Source organism: Coptis chinensis, chromosome 6, assembly GCF_015680905.1.
Source record: "Coptis chinensis isolate HL-2020 chromosome 6, ASM1568090v1, whole genome shotgun sequence".
Classification (NCBI taxonomy): Eukaryota; Viridiplantae; Streptophyta; class Magnoliopsida; order Ranunculales; family Ranunculaceae; genus Coptis; species Coptis chinensis.
Window position 1 is genome coordinate 50839820 of NC_141461.1, and position 14674 is coordinate 50854493.

The 14674-nt window shown below is 36.7% G+C and overlaps 1 protein-coding gene across 1 annotated transcript; it reads right to left on the bottom strand.

The window, feature by feature from the left end:
- Nucleotides 1-13538: 13538 nt before the first annotated feature.
- LOC147493438 (uncharacterized) lies at nt 13539-14222 on the bottom strand. The gene has a single exon (XM_086567863.1). It carries the CDS (start codon nt 14220-14222, stop codon nt 13539-13541), a length of 684 nt encoding a protein of 227 aa, XP_086423989.1.
- Nucleotides 14223-14674: the final 452 nt, after the last annotated feature.

Sequence of the window (14674 nt, forward strand, 5' to 3'; positions counted from 1 at the left end):
CACACCCTACCTTACCCCACTACAACCACTCATCCATCCACCAACACAAACAACCATCAAACAGTTCAAACTATTTTACTGGAATGTTTGGGCGAGCCGCCATTAATGGTTTCTCCGAGCTTTGACAGCCCTTTCCAGCACCCATTCGACAGCCTCATACACCCTACACTACCCCACTTCAACCCATTATCAATCAACCAACTAACAATCAAAACATAACACAATTTTATAGTTTCCACCAAACTAGATCAAAACAATAACTGGCGATTTCTTGGTTGTAGCTTTGGCGACCATTGGCGACCTCTTAGAGCTCAACATCACCCGATCTCCGGCCGCCATCACCCCTACCACCAAACCCAAAATCAACCCACACACAACCACGGTATACTATTTTCAAACCATGTACACAACCCTTTGTTTGTTTGGGCTCTTTGCGCCGCCATAAGCGGGCCCAAATCAAACCGGACGGTTCCATCTCGGTTTTACGAGTTTCAACGATCGGACAGTTAACTATCAAATTTTAGAGTTTTAAGTTTTAACAACGCGACAGATTTCAACAGAAAAGAAATCGACAGTAACAGGGATTTTATAAAATAAAAATCCATAAAATATCTACTCACATGTATTAAAACCCGATGAATCCCTCATCGTCCGAACCGTCGCACTCCAACGCTCGAGCAAACCAGCCGCCTCTATTTTTATTATATTTTATTCTCTAAAAACTCTATTTTCTAGAACAATGTGATTATATACTTAAGTTTGAAACCCAAACCCAACACAGACTCGGGCCCATAAACCAGGCCCACATATCCCAAATCCAATCCAATCAAATATTAAATAAATAATTAAATTAATTAATAAATAAATAAATAAATACTTATTTTAAATACGGGCGTTACAATCATACTAACTAATGATTGAATAAAAGACATAATTGAAAAGACAATAATTGAAATTAATACTAAAGTTTTTTATTGATGGAAATTAATGGTGGCTACAAACTAAAATTATTCTAACCCTAAACTAAACTAAAACTAATTATAACTAAGGGATTGAGAGAAAAGAAGGAGTTCAGGAGGAGAGGAGTGTTTAGCCTTAACCCTCTTTATATAGGAGAGGGTTAGTGTTATATTTTCGTGCATGGGCCAAAAAGGGGGACTTTGGGCCTCTAAAGTAAGCCCAAAGTCCATTAGGTTAAATCTAAAGAGGCTACAACTGCTGAAAATTATTTCTGTGCCCTTTTCACCCATTTTTATAGCTCTAATTGGGGCAAGCCTAGGTCCATTGGAAAGCTGGTTCCGAGCTGGTCGTTTTGACATAAAGTAGGCCCAATTCTGAGGCCCGAGTCCAAAGATACGGCCTGTTGAAGTTCTATTGACTTTTCTGTTCTTTTTGTATCCTGATTAACTTCGACTTCCCAACTTTGACTGGGTTTGAAAAAGGTTTTTCTTTATGATTCTTGGGCTTTAAATGTAGAACTTTCTTGGCAATCATTTTGACTCATTTTCCATGCAAAAGTGGTGCTTTTAGTCATCTAATCAACTTCAAGTCTTGAAATGCACAAAAACACGTAAATAGTACTAACCCTTATTTATTATAAACATAATAGCCTAAGTAGAATACTATGGTTTAAAATAAACTTTTGGGTGGTTATCAATATGAAATAGCTAGCTTGTGGATTACTCCATACTTTGCCATAAGATTCCTAAATATACAGTTACAAAAGTGAGAACTGTTATCATTGATGATGGCTCTCGGTGCTCCAAACCTTGGTATAATAAATTTCTTCAAAAAGTCCACAATGACTTTATGATCGGTAGTCTTTGTAGGAACTGCTTCAATCCATTTCAAAACATAGTCTACAACCAGTAGAATATAGGTGTAACCAAAATAAGGTGGAAATGGTCCCATAAAATCTATACCCCATACATCAAAGATTTCTGAGATAAGGATCGGTTGTTGAGGCCATTAGAACCTTTTCGAGGTCTAACCCAAAAATTGGCATCTCGGACATGCTTTGCAATGAACATTTGCATCTTTAAAAATAGTAAGCCAATAGAATCCAGCTTGTTACCTTGTCTGCAGTACGTTGGGGACCAAAATGTCCTCCACAAGGCTGATCATGACAGAATGATAGAATGGATTCCTATTCTGATTCTGGGATGCATCTTCGAATGATCTGATCCGAACACTTCTTGAATAAGTATGGATCATCCCAAAAATAATATCTAGCCTTTGAAAAGAATACATCTTTTTCTTGCTTGTTCCAACGCAATGGTACCTTGTCGGTCACAAAATAGTTTGCGATGTGGTCGTACCATGACACTTCTGATATACTTAATGTCACACTCCGAATTTCGACAAAATCGGAAAAATAATATTTGTTCTCGACTCTTCGATTTTCGAGGTGTGATGCACTCTCAACTTCCAAAAACCCATTATCCGTTTGATTATTCCAATCATTTGAAAACAATAAAAATTGAAAATAAATCAAAGTTCGCTTCTTTAAGAAAATTCATAAATATGATTAAGTTACAAATTTCCTTTCAACAACTCTTTAATTATAATTACAACTGAAAATACAAAAACATTGTCTCAACTGAAAATCTATTGCACTTTAAGGGAAAACAAAATATATTATGTAATGAGACGCTAACGCAAACCACAAGCAGCAATCAACCTTCTTCAACACTAATCCTGTCAAGACTTATCGACTATGTTCATTTTATGAACACACCCGATAAGCAAACATGCAAATCGGGTCAGCATTATAAACAATGCTGGTATGAGTAGCCCTAAAATACAAATCATACTTATACATATATATACAAAATCATTAAGGCTGTTAGTTCCTCCACCAAGGCACCTTAACATCCAACGAATAATACAATATTCTTAAGTACAATAATTAAGGTAGGTAGCTCATCCACTGAGGCATCTTAGCTTCCAATTCAATAATAATAAGGCATTTAGTTCCTCCACCGAGGCGCCTTGGCTTCAAACCGTACTAGATCAACTGCATCTAATAATAAAATAACAAAACTAACACTTTCTCTATACTTACACTGGTGTAGGCCTAATCACAGAGTGGGTCACACCTACATAAATAATCAATTCAACTCACCCTTCTGCAAAACCATTGTGAATGCAAAATAAATTACAATAAAACAACACATCATATACATAATTCTAATCATCTAATTGAACCAACAAGAATAATCTCAATGACCAATTTCATAACCACAATAAATAATTTATTATAGATTTAACGTACACTTTGATATATCATCATAATTATTGTTTAGAATTTATTCAATTGTCTCTAGAATCACGTTGTCTTTATGTTTTACCTAGTTTCCCTGACTACCACAATCGCTCCCCAATGCCGAACATATACATCCACATGCCTCCCCTCACGTAATGAACCACTCCGTGCGTAATTACCCTAAGCGGGATATCGCATACCAGGTAACCCTCACACGAACACCATTAGGTGAGTACTGCCACTATTCGGCATAAAATATCGCGCATCTCGTTCTAAATTTTGTGAACGAGATAATTAAGCCACTATTCGGCTACGATTGCCCTACAGATGGGTTAATCAACATCTTATACACCCTATACAAGGGCCAATCATATTACATACGCTCTATACAAGGGCTAATCATATGAGTTGTGGTAGCTAGGTTCTAGAATTTTTGTTAAGTAATTTATTCAAATATCTTACCATTATATATTGTAATTATTTTACATTCTATTATGTGCCAATAAAATATATTGCACTAAAACACAACGTTTGAAAATATCACCATCCATCTCATAGCCATTTTATTCTTTCACGTGCCAAATAAAATTATTGTACTAAACCACAATCCCTTTCGAAATATCCATAAAGACTATAATACCTCATCTAGGATCTCACAAATATAATAATGGAGCGTTTACATTTATTTATGAAAAATATCGCATTTAATAGATATCATAACATATCATATCATTTAACATAACAACAATTATAACATACAACATTATGTCACCATTGCTCTAAACATACTGCATAATATTTTTATAGCATTTCAGGGATGTCATGTCACACTGGAATCATACGTACACTTTGATTTACATTACAAAGATTTCTAATTAATCCATCCGAACCCCATTTAGCCATCAAACACGTCTAAACAGTAAATAAATTTCCCAATTACAACATTTCCAATTTGTTACGTATATCACATGCTAATAAAATCTATAAATAATTATACTCATACAAAACCAATATTTAATACATATACTGTCATCATCCATTTTTTTTTAATTTATTCTGGTATTAATATACGCTCTATACATACAATATTCATCAAACAATTATGCATGCAACTCTTATTTTAATACATGTAATAGAACTCTTTAGATAAATAAAATAATTACTCCTCCAATCAATACACATTTATTTAAAATATTAATACGATACAAATTGCATGATTATTATATTTTTTCTTGTACAACTAAAACCTACACTAATAAGTTACGTATTTTGTTCTATGCATAAGAAATTGGTTAGGACAGTTTGACCTTTGTCCATTCTAAAAAATTTAGAGAATTCATATAATCAAAGTTTTGAATCAATTATACTATTATGAAAATTAGACAGAAAATCCATTTCAATACAAAAATTCCTAAACACTAATTTGTTTAGTATGTACCCTAAACTATGTGATGGAACAGACCTAACAACTTAAATTTTGCTATTCAATTTTCTGACATACTTTCTTGTAAAATTCACATCAAATAGAATATAAACTGGAATCAGTCAAGGCCAATTGGAAATGAAAGATGACTTAGAGAACTAAAATTGTTTAGTTATGTTGAAAAACTAGTTACATCATCTAATTAGTCGAATTCAAGTCACAAGTCAATACTTGTGTAGAATTCTGCAAACATATCATCGTTCCAAACGACAATTAAAATTTCAAAACAAATAACAAATGTTCATAATTAAATATGGAACTTTTATAAAATGATAATGAAGCATTTATGAAGCAAACAAGATAAAAATCACAGAAAAAACGATATATATATATAAAATATATATCGATATATATATATTCTTTAGTTGTTGCCATCGAAAGAACAATCATAGAAAAGAATCAACGCCATGTAAAATCCATATCACCAAGCAATAGAAATACTTCATTTATTCATTCATTCTTCTTCTTTTCTCTTCTTATTTTTAATCTTCTTTTTTTTTTTTTTTCTCTCTTTTGTTTTCTTCTTCTTTCTTTTAGATCTAAAACAAACTCAAGACATTTCTATATTTACAAATTCTCTACACATTCTTTTTAAATAAAAACTATTCTCTCTCCACAAATTATAGACATTTTCTTTCTCATCAAAGTCTTTCCATATTTTCTCCCATAAATTACGAATTTTTTTCTCTCCATGTTTCCTTATTAATAAAATCTCTACACATTATTTTAAAATTTAAAAACTTTCCTATTAAACCATTTTCAAACTAAACAGACTATTTTCCCTATTTTTTTTTTTCAAAAGTCAAACATACATATTCACTTAAATTTAATAGTCAACTTAAGACATACTCAATAATATATTAAATTTTGTGAAATAATTAATTTTGGATATTAATAAAAATAGAGATGTTACACTTAACAACTATTCATCACGAAAAGTTTCACAGATTTGTAAGTTGTCTTTCACATTCTTCACTAACAATCTTGAAAGATGATCATCAACGACATTCTTTGTTCCTTTTTTTTGTATCACGTATTTCCAAATCAAATTCTTGTAAAAGTAATATCCATCGGATCAGTCTTGGCTTGGCATCCTACTTAGCAAGTATATGGTGCAAGGCAGCATGGTCAGTATAGATATTACTTTTGAACTTATCAGATATTGGCAGGATTTGTCAAGAGAATATACAACGGCCAAAAGCTCCTTCTCTGTGGTGGAATAAATAATATGAGCTCCATTTAAAGTCTTGCTGGCGTATATTAGTAGATTGCGTATGACACTTTCTTATCTTTTTGTCCTAGAACAACTCTTATAGCATAGTCAGATGCATCACACATGATTTCAAACGGTTGGTTTCAATCTGGTGCACGAATGATCGGCGCTGAAATGAGTGCTTCTTTTAACTTCATAAAAGCTAGCTTCAACACATGATTCATCAAAATAAAAAACAACATCTTTTCCTAACAGATATGACAGTGGTCTTGCTATTATGTTGAAATCTTTGATAAATCGACGGTAGAATCCCGCGTGACCTAGGAAGACACGAATATCTTTGACAATTCTTGATTTGGGTAGATCCTTTATAATATCAATCTTCGCTCGATCTACTAAAATACTGATAAGACCCCAAAACTGTAGTTTAAACCCCTTAATAGTATTCCATTTAGGCCAATTATGTTGATAATAATAAGAGTTTAGTATTGTTTAATTGCTTTTGTGTATTTAAGGTATTAGAGTTAAATATGTGCATAAAGACATCACTTTTGCAAGAGAAATTAGTCAAATTGATTGCTAGAGAAATTCTATAGTTAAAGCCCAAGTTTCAAGGAGAAAAAGTTTTTTAACGTCTAGTCAAATCTGGAAAGTCAAAGTCAACTCGAGTAGAAAAAGAACAAAAAAGTCAATAGAACTTCAACATGCCATATCTTTGGACTCAGACCTCAGAATTGGGCCCATTATATGTCAAAACGACCGGCTCGGAAAGAGCTTTCTAATAGTCCAAGCCTTGACCTAATTAGAGTAGCAAAAGTAGCCAAAAATAGTATTTCAATAAATTCTAATAGTGAGAACCCTTTTGGACTTAAGTATTTAGGTTTTGGGCTTGATTTAGTGGCCCAAAACACAACTCCCAAGCTCATGCATGAAATTGTAACCTAAATATTTGCTTTATAAAGAGGTTTAAGGCAAAGCAATAGTTTTTTCTCTCTCTCTCTCTCCCCATTAGTTTAATATAATTTAGTTTTATGTTCTTAACCTAAATCTCCATTAAAACACTTCAAGTTCTTAGTTTAATAAAATTTCTTATTATTACTATGTCTTATTCTCATTCTTATTTATATGATAGTCGAATGAATTATAGTTAAACCTCCATTAGAGGGGTTTTGATTGAAGCTTTGATGAAGACTTGATATATTAGTGTATAGTAGGTGTTAAAAGAGCTTCAAGCCTAGGTTTCTCTACTTAGATATAAGTAGAATTAACCTAGACTAAATGATAGTTAATCCGCCATGAGAATGAGTTTAAACTTACTCTCATGCTAATTATTATATGACTAGAGATACCATAAGTAATTATGGATCAATAAAAGCCTAACTTTTACATTTGAACCTTGTGTGAAAACATAAAAATTAGGATTGAAACAACTCTATGCTAGCATATTAGGAATTCATTAAGGTGTATTCAAACTCTCTCTAATTTCTCCTTCATATTCATAAGTTTATATTTAATTGTTTAGTTTAAGTTAGTATAAATTCACATCTATAAATATTACTCTTATTATTGTTTCCTTGTTTGCCATTAGTTGAATTCGTTTAGGTCTAGAGAATTAAGAGTAGAACGATTCTATACTCGATATATTGCATGAATATATATATATATATATATATTGGTATATGAGAGTAGGAAATAGTAATTGATAGTGTAAGAATAAGTTAGAGAAATCTACTATTTTTATGTTTATCAAATAGCACCGCTGCCATCTTAATTGATTTTAGACGTGAATTCCGCTATTGAATTCAAGCAAAACAACCCATTATTCCCTTCCCACCTTGCTATTTTCATTACTGTTTTTCGTGTTTTCCTCAAATTTCTGCTAGATTCGATACTGAGTTTTCAATTTTTTGTGTTAGAGGATCCATAAGAGTTGTACATTTAACTCCTGACATCTCTCTAACTCTACTGGAGAAAATTTGTTTCACTGTAGATTTTTTACAGAGAGTGCACGCCCTACTTTTATAGTTATAGAATAGGCCCCTCTTCTGTTTTTAGCACCGCAGGGCACACCCCATATTTACTCCTATCACGAGGGCTCACACCCCATATTTACTCCTATCACGAGGTCTCACACCCCCTTACCCATTACATAATACTTCATCTTTTTATAGTAGATCCACGGAGGCCCATATAGTACTACTCAGTATTCGTGTGAGCCCAATCACTTTCTAAAAAAAGAGTACAAAAATTCTAAAACCCACTGTAGCAAGCCTGATCTATCATAGGACTTCCGGCCCGATCCACGGGAACAATCTAAAACCTATTGTAGCAAGCCTGACTTTCAAATCAATAGTCAAGGGGCGCACACCCCCTATTTGGCCTAGATTACAGGGCACACACCCTCTACCTGTTACTGTTTTTTTTTTTTTTAGGTCACTTACAGTTCACTTCAGGGATGGAACAGTGCTGCACGGTGCTCCAGGCTTCTACAAGACATTGCACTTGGGTTTTTAAGGCGCTAGTAAGCATAGCAAGGAGGCATACATGTTCTCCTACTTTGTTCCACTCCTTGTTTCTTCTGTTAGAGGAGTTAAATTATATTATAATCAGGCTTGTTTGACTACTGTGATTATTTCTTTAATCTTAGACTTAGCTTTGCATGAGATTAAGGTCTGGTAAGAAGAAACCATCTAACATATTATATCATAAACGTCAACGCACACGCCTATCTAAAATATCACACACTACACCTGCATCAATGGCTGAAGAAGCGGAGACTCCTCTCTTTGATTTTTACAAAGCCCTGATCGATGAACCTAAGTCGTGCATCATTCTTGCAGACCCAGTGGGGGATTTTCATATTCCCCCAAATATATTTAACTTGTTACCGGTTTTCCATGGTTTAGATCATGAGAAGCCTTATCAACACATGCGTAGGATAGAACAGGTTTTCACTACGTTCCATCATCCTAGCGTAAGTCCAGATCAAGTTAAACTTAGGGTGTTTCCATTCTCCCTAGCCGACAAGGCAGCTTCTTGGTTAACTGCCAAAATGCCAAACTCCGTATACTCATGGGCTAAACTTGTTCAATTGTTCATGGAACAGTTTTACCCACAACTGAAGACAGATGAAATGCTTCAAAAGATTCATTTCTTCCGCCAGAACCCTCATGAATCCTTTTCAGAGGCCTGAAATCGTTTCACTATTCTTCTCATTGAATGCCCGTCACAATCTTGCCAAGGACATGCTTGTCAGCGCTTTCTTCAAGGGGCTTTCACACCATCATAAAGAGGTTCTTGATATAATGAATGGGGGTAGTTTCCTTAGTAAAGAAGCCTCGGAGGCTTATAAATTCTTAGAAGATCAATCTAAGAGAAACAACAATTGGGGAGGCAACGACTCTTCCCACTCCACTCCTTTTTCAACAATTAAGGTTGTTAGTATATTTGAGGTTAAACATGATCCCGAGCTTAGAACTCTTTTCGATGCCCTCACTAAAAAGGTAGATGCCCTTTTTGTTCAACAGAAACCCACTCTAGTCATGAACATAAACTCTACTCGTTATAATGTTTGTTTTAGTCTTGAGCATTCCGATTTCTATTGTCCTTTTGTCTATGAACAACTACCACCACAACCAGAAAATGTCTGCGCTTATAATAACAATCCTAACACATAATGGAGTAAAAACACTAATTATAATCCACAACAACAAGTTACACCTCCAGGTTTTAATAATCAAATGTTAGGCCCACTACAAACTTCAGCTAGTTTATTTTGCATCAAAGACAAGGAAACTTATGTGACTAGAATAGCGGTTTAGTGCTCATGACCCAGCACTATCAAAATTAAAACATGACCACTCAACAAGCCTTAGTTCCAATCACTCCTCCTATGACCACTCCACCAGTCAAACCATCTATAGACGAAGTAGTAGTGACCTTGCTGGAAAAACAAAATCAAATGATGCAATAAACATTTCAAATGATGCAGTCTTTGTGCCAAAAGGTTATTGACATGTCTCCTATCCAAAATAATAACCAAACAGGCATGCTTCTAGGTCAAGTAGTGCTTAATCCTAAGTCAACAAATACCGCCTTCGAAGTGAACAATATTCAGTGTAATGGTAATATAAACCAAGGGGACCTACATGCAGTCACTACCCTTCGTTCGGATAGAGTATTTGATAACAAAGTGACTATGCCTGAAGTTCGCCCGCAATTGAAAGCTGAGAATGAAACCCTACCACATACTATCATAGAAACTGAAGACCCTACAACTGTAGAAGTTCCAGTTAAACCACAGCCAAAATAGACAGCCTTACAAAACATCGTAATAGAAGTTGAAGATCCTAACCTATAGAGATTCCAATATGGAAACCTAAAGGGAAAGTGGCTAAAGATAAAGACAAGGTTAATACTACTATTGACCCATATGCTAAATATATATAGAGATAAACCATAATATCTCCAGCGACTTGTTGTGCCTATATTTTAGAATGGTGGAGTAGGGTTTGGTGAAGATGAATTGCGTGGTTTTTGTGTATTCTTTCATATTCTCCGGTCATCTATTATTTCCATTGGTTTTTTAGTTGATTTCACACTATTTGCATAAAGGAAATCCTTCATGCAGAGTTTTTTTTTTTTAAAATTTTAAGCTGGGGTTAGGCAGACCCCTACCTGCATTAATCAATTAAATCTTACATATATAGTACCCGCTGCATCCTCCTCGACAATCCTATGTAAATCTTTCTCTAGAGGAGGACCAACATGCAAAATATCCCTTACATGGGAACTAGAGAGTCCTGCAAGGTGGTCTGCGACTCGATTGGTCTCCGATATACATGTGTAAAAATACGACTTATAAAGTTGGACGACGGTTCTAGGATATGTGTTAGCACATCGAGGCAGTTCCGCGGAGGCTTAGCCGGTTTTGTTATCATTTGGATTGCTACGAGAGAGTCCGACGATACATCTACATTCTCAAAACCCATCTCTATGCATCCGCCCCAAACAACCTCTATAGCTTTTCGGCTCACGGAGCGGGGACTGATCTCTCACCACCACTACCGAATCTGTTGCGGAACTTCCCCTTGCAATTCGATTGCTCCACCATGCCCTACCTTCTCATCCACGGACCCATCCGTATTCAGCTTTGACGCGATCTTGTTTCGGCGGTGTCCATTGACAATCTTTGTTGTGTCGCTCTTTGGAACTTGACACGGATGCCGATAGCTTTGAGCCAATCTTACGGCTTCATTTGTGTCCTCCATTTCCAAAGTACTTGTACCTGCGTGTAGGTTTTCATATTCCTTAGAATTCTTCTCAAAACCACGATCTTTGGCCTTTTCCTCGATTTTGAAACCTTCACAAGATTTTGGCTCCTTCCAAATTTCATCAACCGCCCAAGAAATGAAGCTCTTATATATTTCAGCCACCAAACTCGAGCCCCTACACAATCTCGGGATAGGCGACCACTCTCTATTGGAATTCCTACTATCCGTAACTATACCCAAAATCTCTTTGATTCCATTGATGATCTCGGCGGAGAAAATGCATTCAAAGTAGAGGTGATTAGAGTACTCCCTACTTTGATGGCACAAGCAACAAGAAGAGTGAGAGAGTATCTTCTTTTGTACTAACCTGTCTTGGGTAGATAGGCTGTTAGAAAACAATTGCCAACAAGTGAAAGAATGCCAAGGGATTACCAGTCGGCCCCATACCAGTCTACGCCACTTTACTTTTCTCTTTGCCTGCTTAACGCTTGATATGCACTGTTTGATGTGAACACTATGATGAGGAAGCCACACCACTCGGTCTCCAGCAAGATGGCGATTAACTGGTGTGTTCAGGATATCCTCTCTGAGTATGTGAGATCGCAACTTCGCATTAATCGTGTTATTCCACTCTCCATTTGTCACGAAGTTCCTTCTTTGTTGCATTGAGAGGAAGTCGAAGTTCTGCTAGCGTGAGGATTGTTCAAGAAAGGGCTACTATCACACCAAATGTCATGCGAGGGCGTGTGTCTTCACCATTTTGCGATCGAAAGTATCTAATTAGCTCTCTTGCTTCTTTTCCACACTTCAAGATATTTCTCCATGACCATGAACAATCAATTTGGAATCGGCATGGTCCACAAGTATTTACTTCTCAACCAGTGATTCTCCCAAATCCATTTGACCGGACATTAATCGCTTTGTCTTTACTTGCTATCTTAAACAAGAGTACACCGAAAGCTTGGCGACCTTTATTCCATATTTTCACATTCATTATGCCTAAGCCACCTTCCTCCTTTTTTTTTGCATATAGTACTCAAGCTTGCTTGATGTGCGATCTCTTTGCTTCTGTCCCACTCTAGAGAAAAGTGGCGCATATCTTCTCCACCTGTTCTAGGACCATTAACGGTAAAATGAACGTACGAGCCTAATAGATGTTTAGAGAACTCAAGACCGATAGAATCAGTTGTAGTCGCCCTGCATGGGATAAAAGTTTTGCTTTCCAATCCCTGATTCTACCAATTATCTTCTCAATCAAAGGTTGGCAGTCTTTGATACCGGTCGATCGTAAAACGATTGGGAGCCCAAGATATCTCAATCTTTGGTGGTTTCACTAATTCCAGCCCGAAAGTCGAGCGAAGCTGTTGCTTCTTGTTGCTCCATGGCACCCGTCATGATTGTGGTCTTTTGAGAATTAATTTTCAGGCCAGACGCTTCACTAAAGATCTGTAAACACTCCCTGAGAGCTTTAATAGAGCCTACTTCCCCTTTACAGAAAATAAGAACATCGTCCGCGAATGCCAAATGCGTCAACAATGATCTCTTGCATTTCGAATGGTAGTGCATGAGATTTGAAGCAATGCTCTCCCTGATTACAATACCCAGAATTTCCATGACAATCACAAATAGGTATGGCGACATGGGGTCACCTGTCTCGATCCTCTCCCTCCAAAAAAACCTTCCGCGACCCATTCACCAAGATAGAATAGAATGGCGCTGAAACACATTTGTATCCATCGACGATATTCAAGGGAAGCCAAATCTCTCCGATTAGATAAAGAATTGATTGCCAACCCGACCGTATCAGGGCTTTCGATATCTAGTTTAATAGAACATCCGGGCGCACCATGTTTTCTATTGTACCCTCTTAACACTTCATGCGCCATGAGGATGTTATCTTGTATAGATCTCCCGGGATAAAAGCGGTGATTCTCATGAACAAGGTCGAAATCACCAATTGCATTCTAGAAGTGATTACTTTGGATATACACTTGTATATCGTGTTGCACAGTGCAATGGGGCGAAAATCTTCCACTATTGTAGGGTTGCTCACCTTTGGAATGAGGCACAAGAAAGTAGCATTTATACCCCACGGCATCTTAAAGTTTCTGAATACATTCTGGACTGCACTTATGACATCGTCTCCCACTGTTTCCCAGCACTGTTTGAAGAAAAATGGATTAAACCCATCAGGTCCCGGCACTTTGTTGTTCTCCATATCAAAAATTGCCTTTCTTATCTCCGTCCCCGTCACCTCGGCATCTAGAACATCACACAGATTCGCTGCTATAGTGTTCCGAACTCTCACTCCATGAAGAACTCTCTTCCCCTGGCGGTCTTCGCTGCGATTAACATCCTGGTGAAGTAGGCAACAATAATCTCTGCCACTTCTGCCTGTCCATGGACTGTCTCCCCATTTTCGTTGACAATAGTCCATATACCTTTCTTAGCTATCTTTTCCTTCAATGAATTGAAGAAATAACTTGTGCATCTATCGCCATCAATCATCCACTTTTCCTCAGCTTTCTGGTCCATATCAATCGCTTCTGCTCTAGCGAGATTGATATATTTCTTCATGGCCTCCCTTTCTGCCTCTCCTAGCACGACATCATCAGACTTGTGTTGGAGCAAAACTTGAGCATCTTGTAGTTTCTGTCTTGCTACAATTACTCGCTCATGGAGATTGGAGAAGTTTCTCCGAGCCCATGGTCGAATCCTTACCTTTAGCAGCTTGAGTTTCTGCATCAACTTGTACATCGGGTTATTAACAATTTCTGTTTCCCAGACTTCCTCTAGCATACTCTTGAACTCTGGCTGAGTAACCCAAAAGTTGCGAAACCTGAAAGGGGTGGGTTTTTTAGAGAAGTCATTCCAAGTTAGGAGCATAGGTGAGTGATCTGAGACCCCTTGCGGCAAAAATTCAGCTAACGCTTGTGGGTAGTGAGTTAGCCACAAATTATTAACCAGGCATCTATCAATCCTCGACATGATTCTGGCTGTTCCAATAGACTAATTCCACCACGTATAAAAGAATCCCGTAGATTTGATGTCCGACAGCCCCGCATTCTGAAGACATATCTTAAAATCAGCCGCTTCATTCGGATGCATTGGTTCTCCCCCTAATCTTTCATCTACAGTCAGAATGTTATTGAAATCTCCTGTTACGCACCATGGTTGATGTATCGATTTTTGTATGTCTATCACCTCATTCCACAACTCTCTCCTTTCTTGTAGTGCGTTACTCGCGATATACCCAAAATGAGTAAGAATTCTTCAGCCTTCGGAAGATAGGTAACTCTACAATGTATGAGCGTTCGGCTGTTAAAAGAGCCACTTTGACAACATTCGGATCCCAGCAAACCCAAATTCTGCCGACCGACTCACCATAATTATTAGTATGCTCCCGTGAAGGGACAAATATTTCTAATGATATCATACTT

What these genes read in the sequence shown, in the direction of transcription:
- LOC147493438 (XM_086567863.1), bottom strand. Translation starts at nt 14,222, where the DNA reads ATGTCGAGGATTGATAGATGCCTGGTTAATAATTTGTGGCTAACTCAC.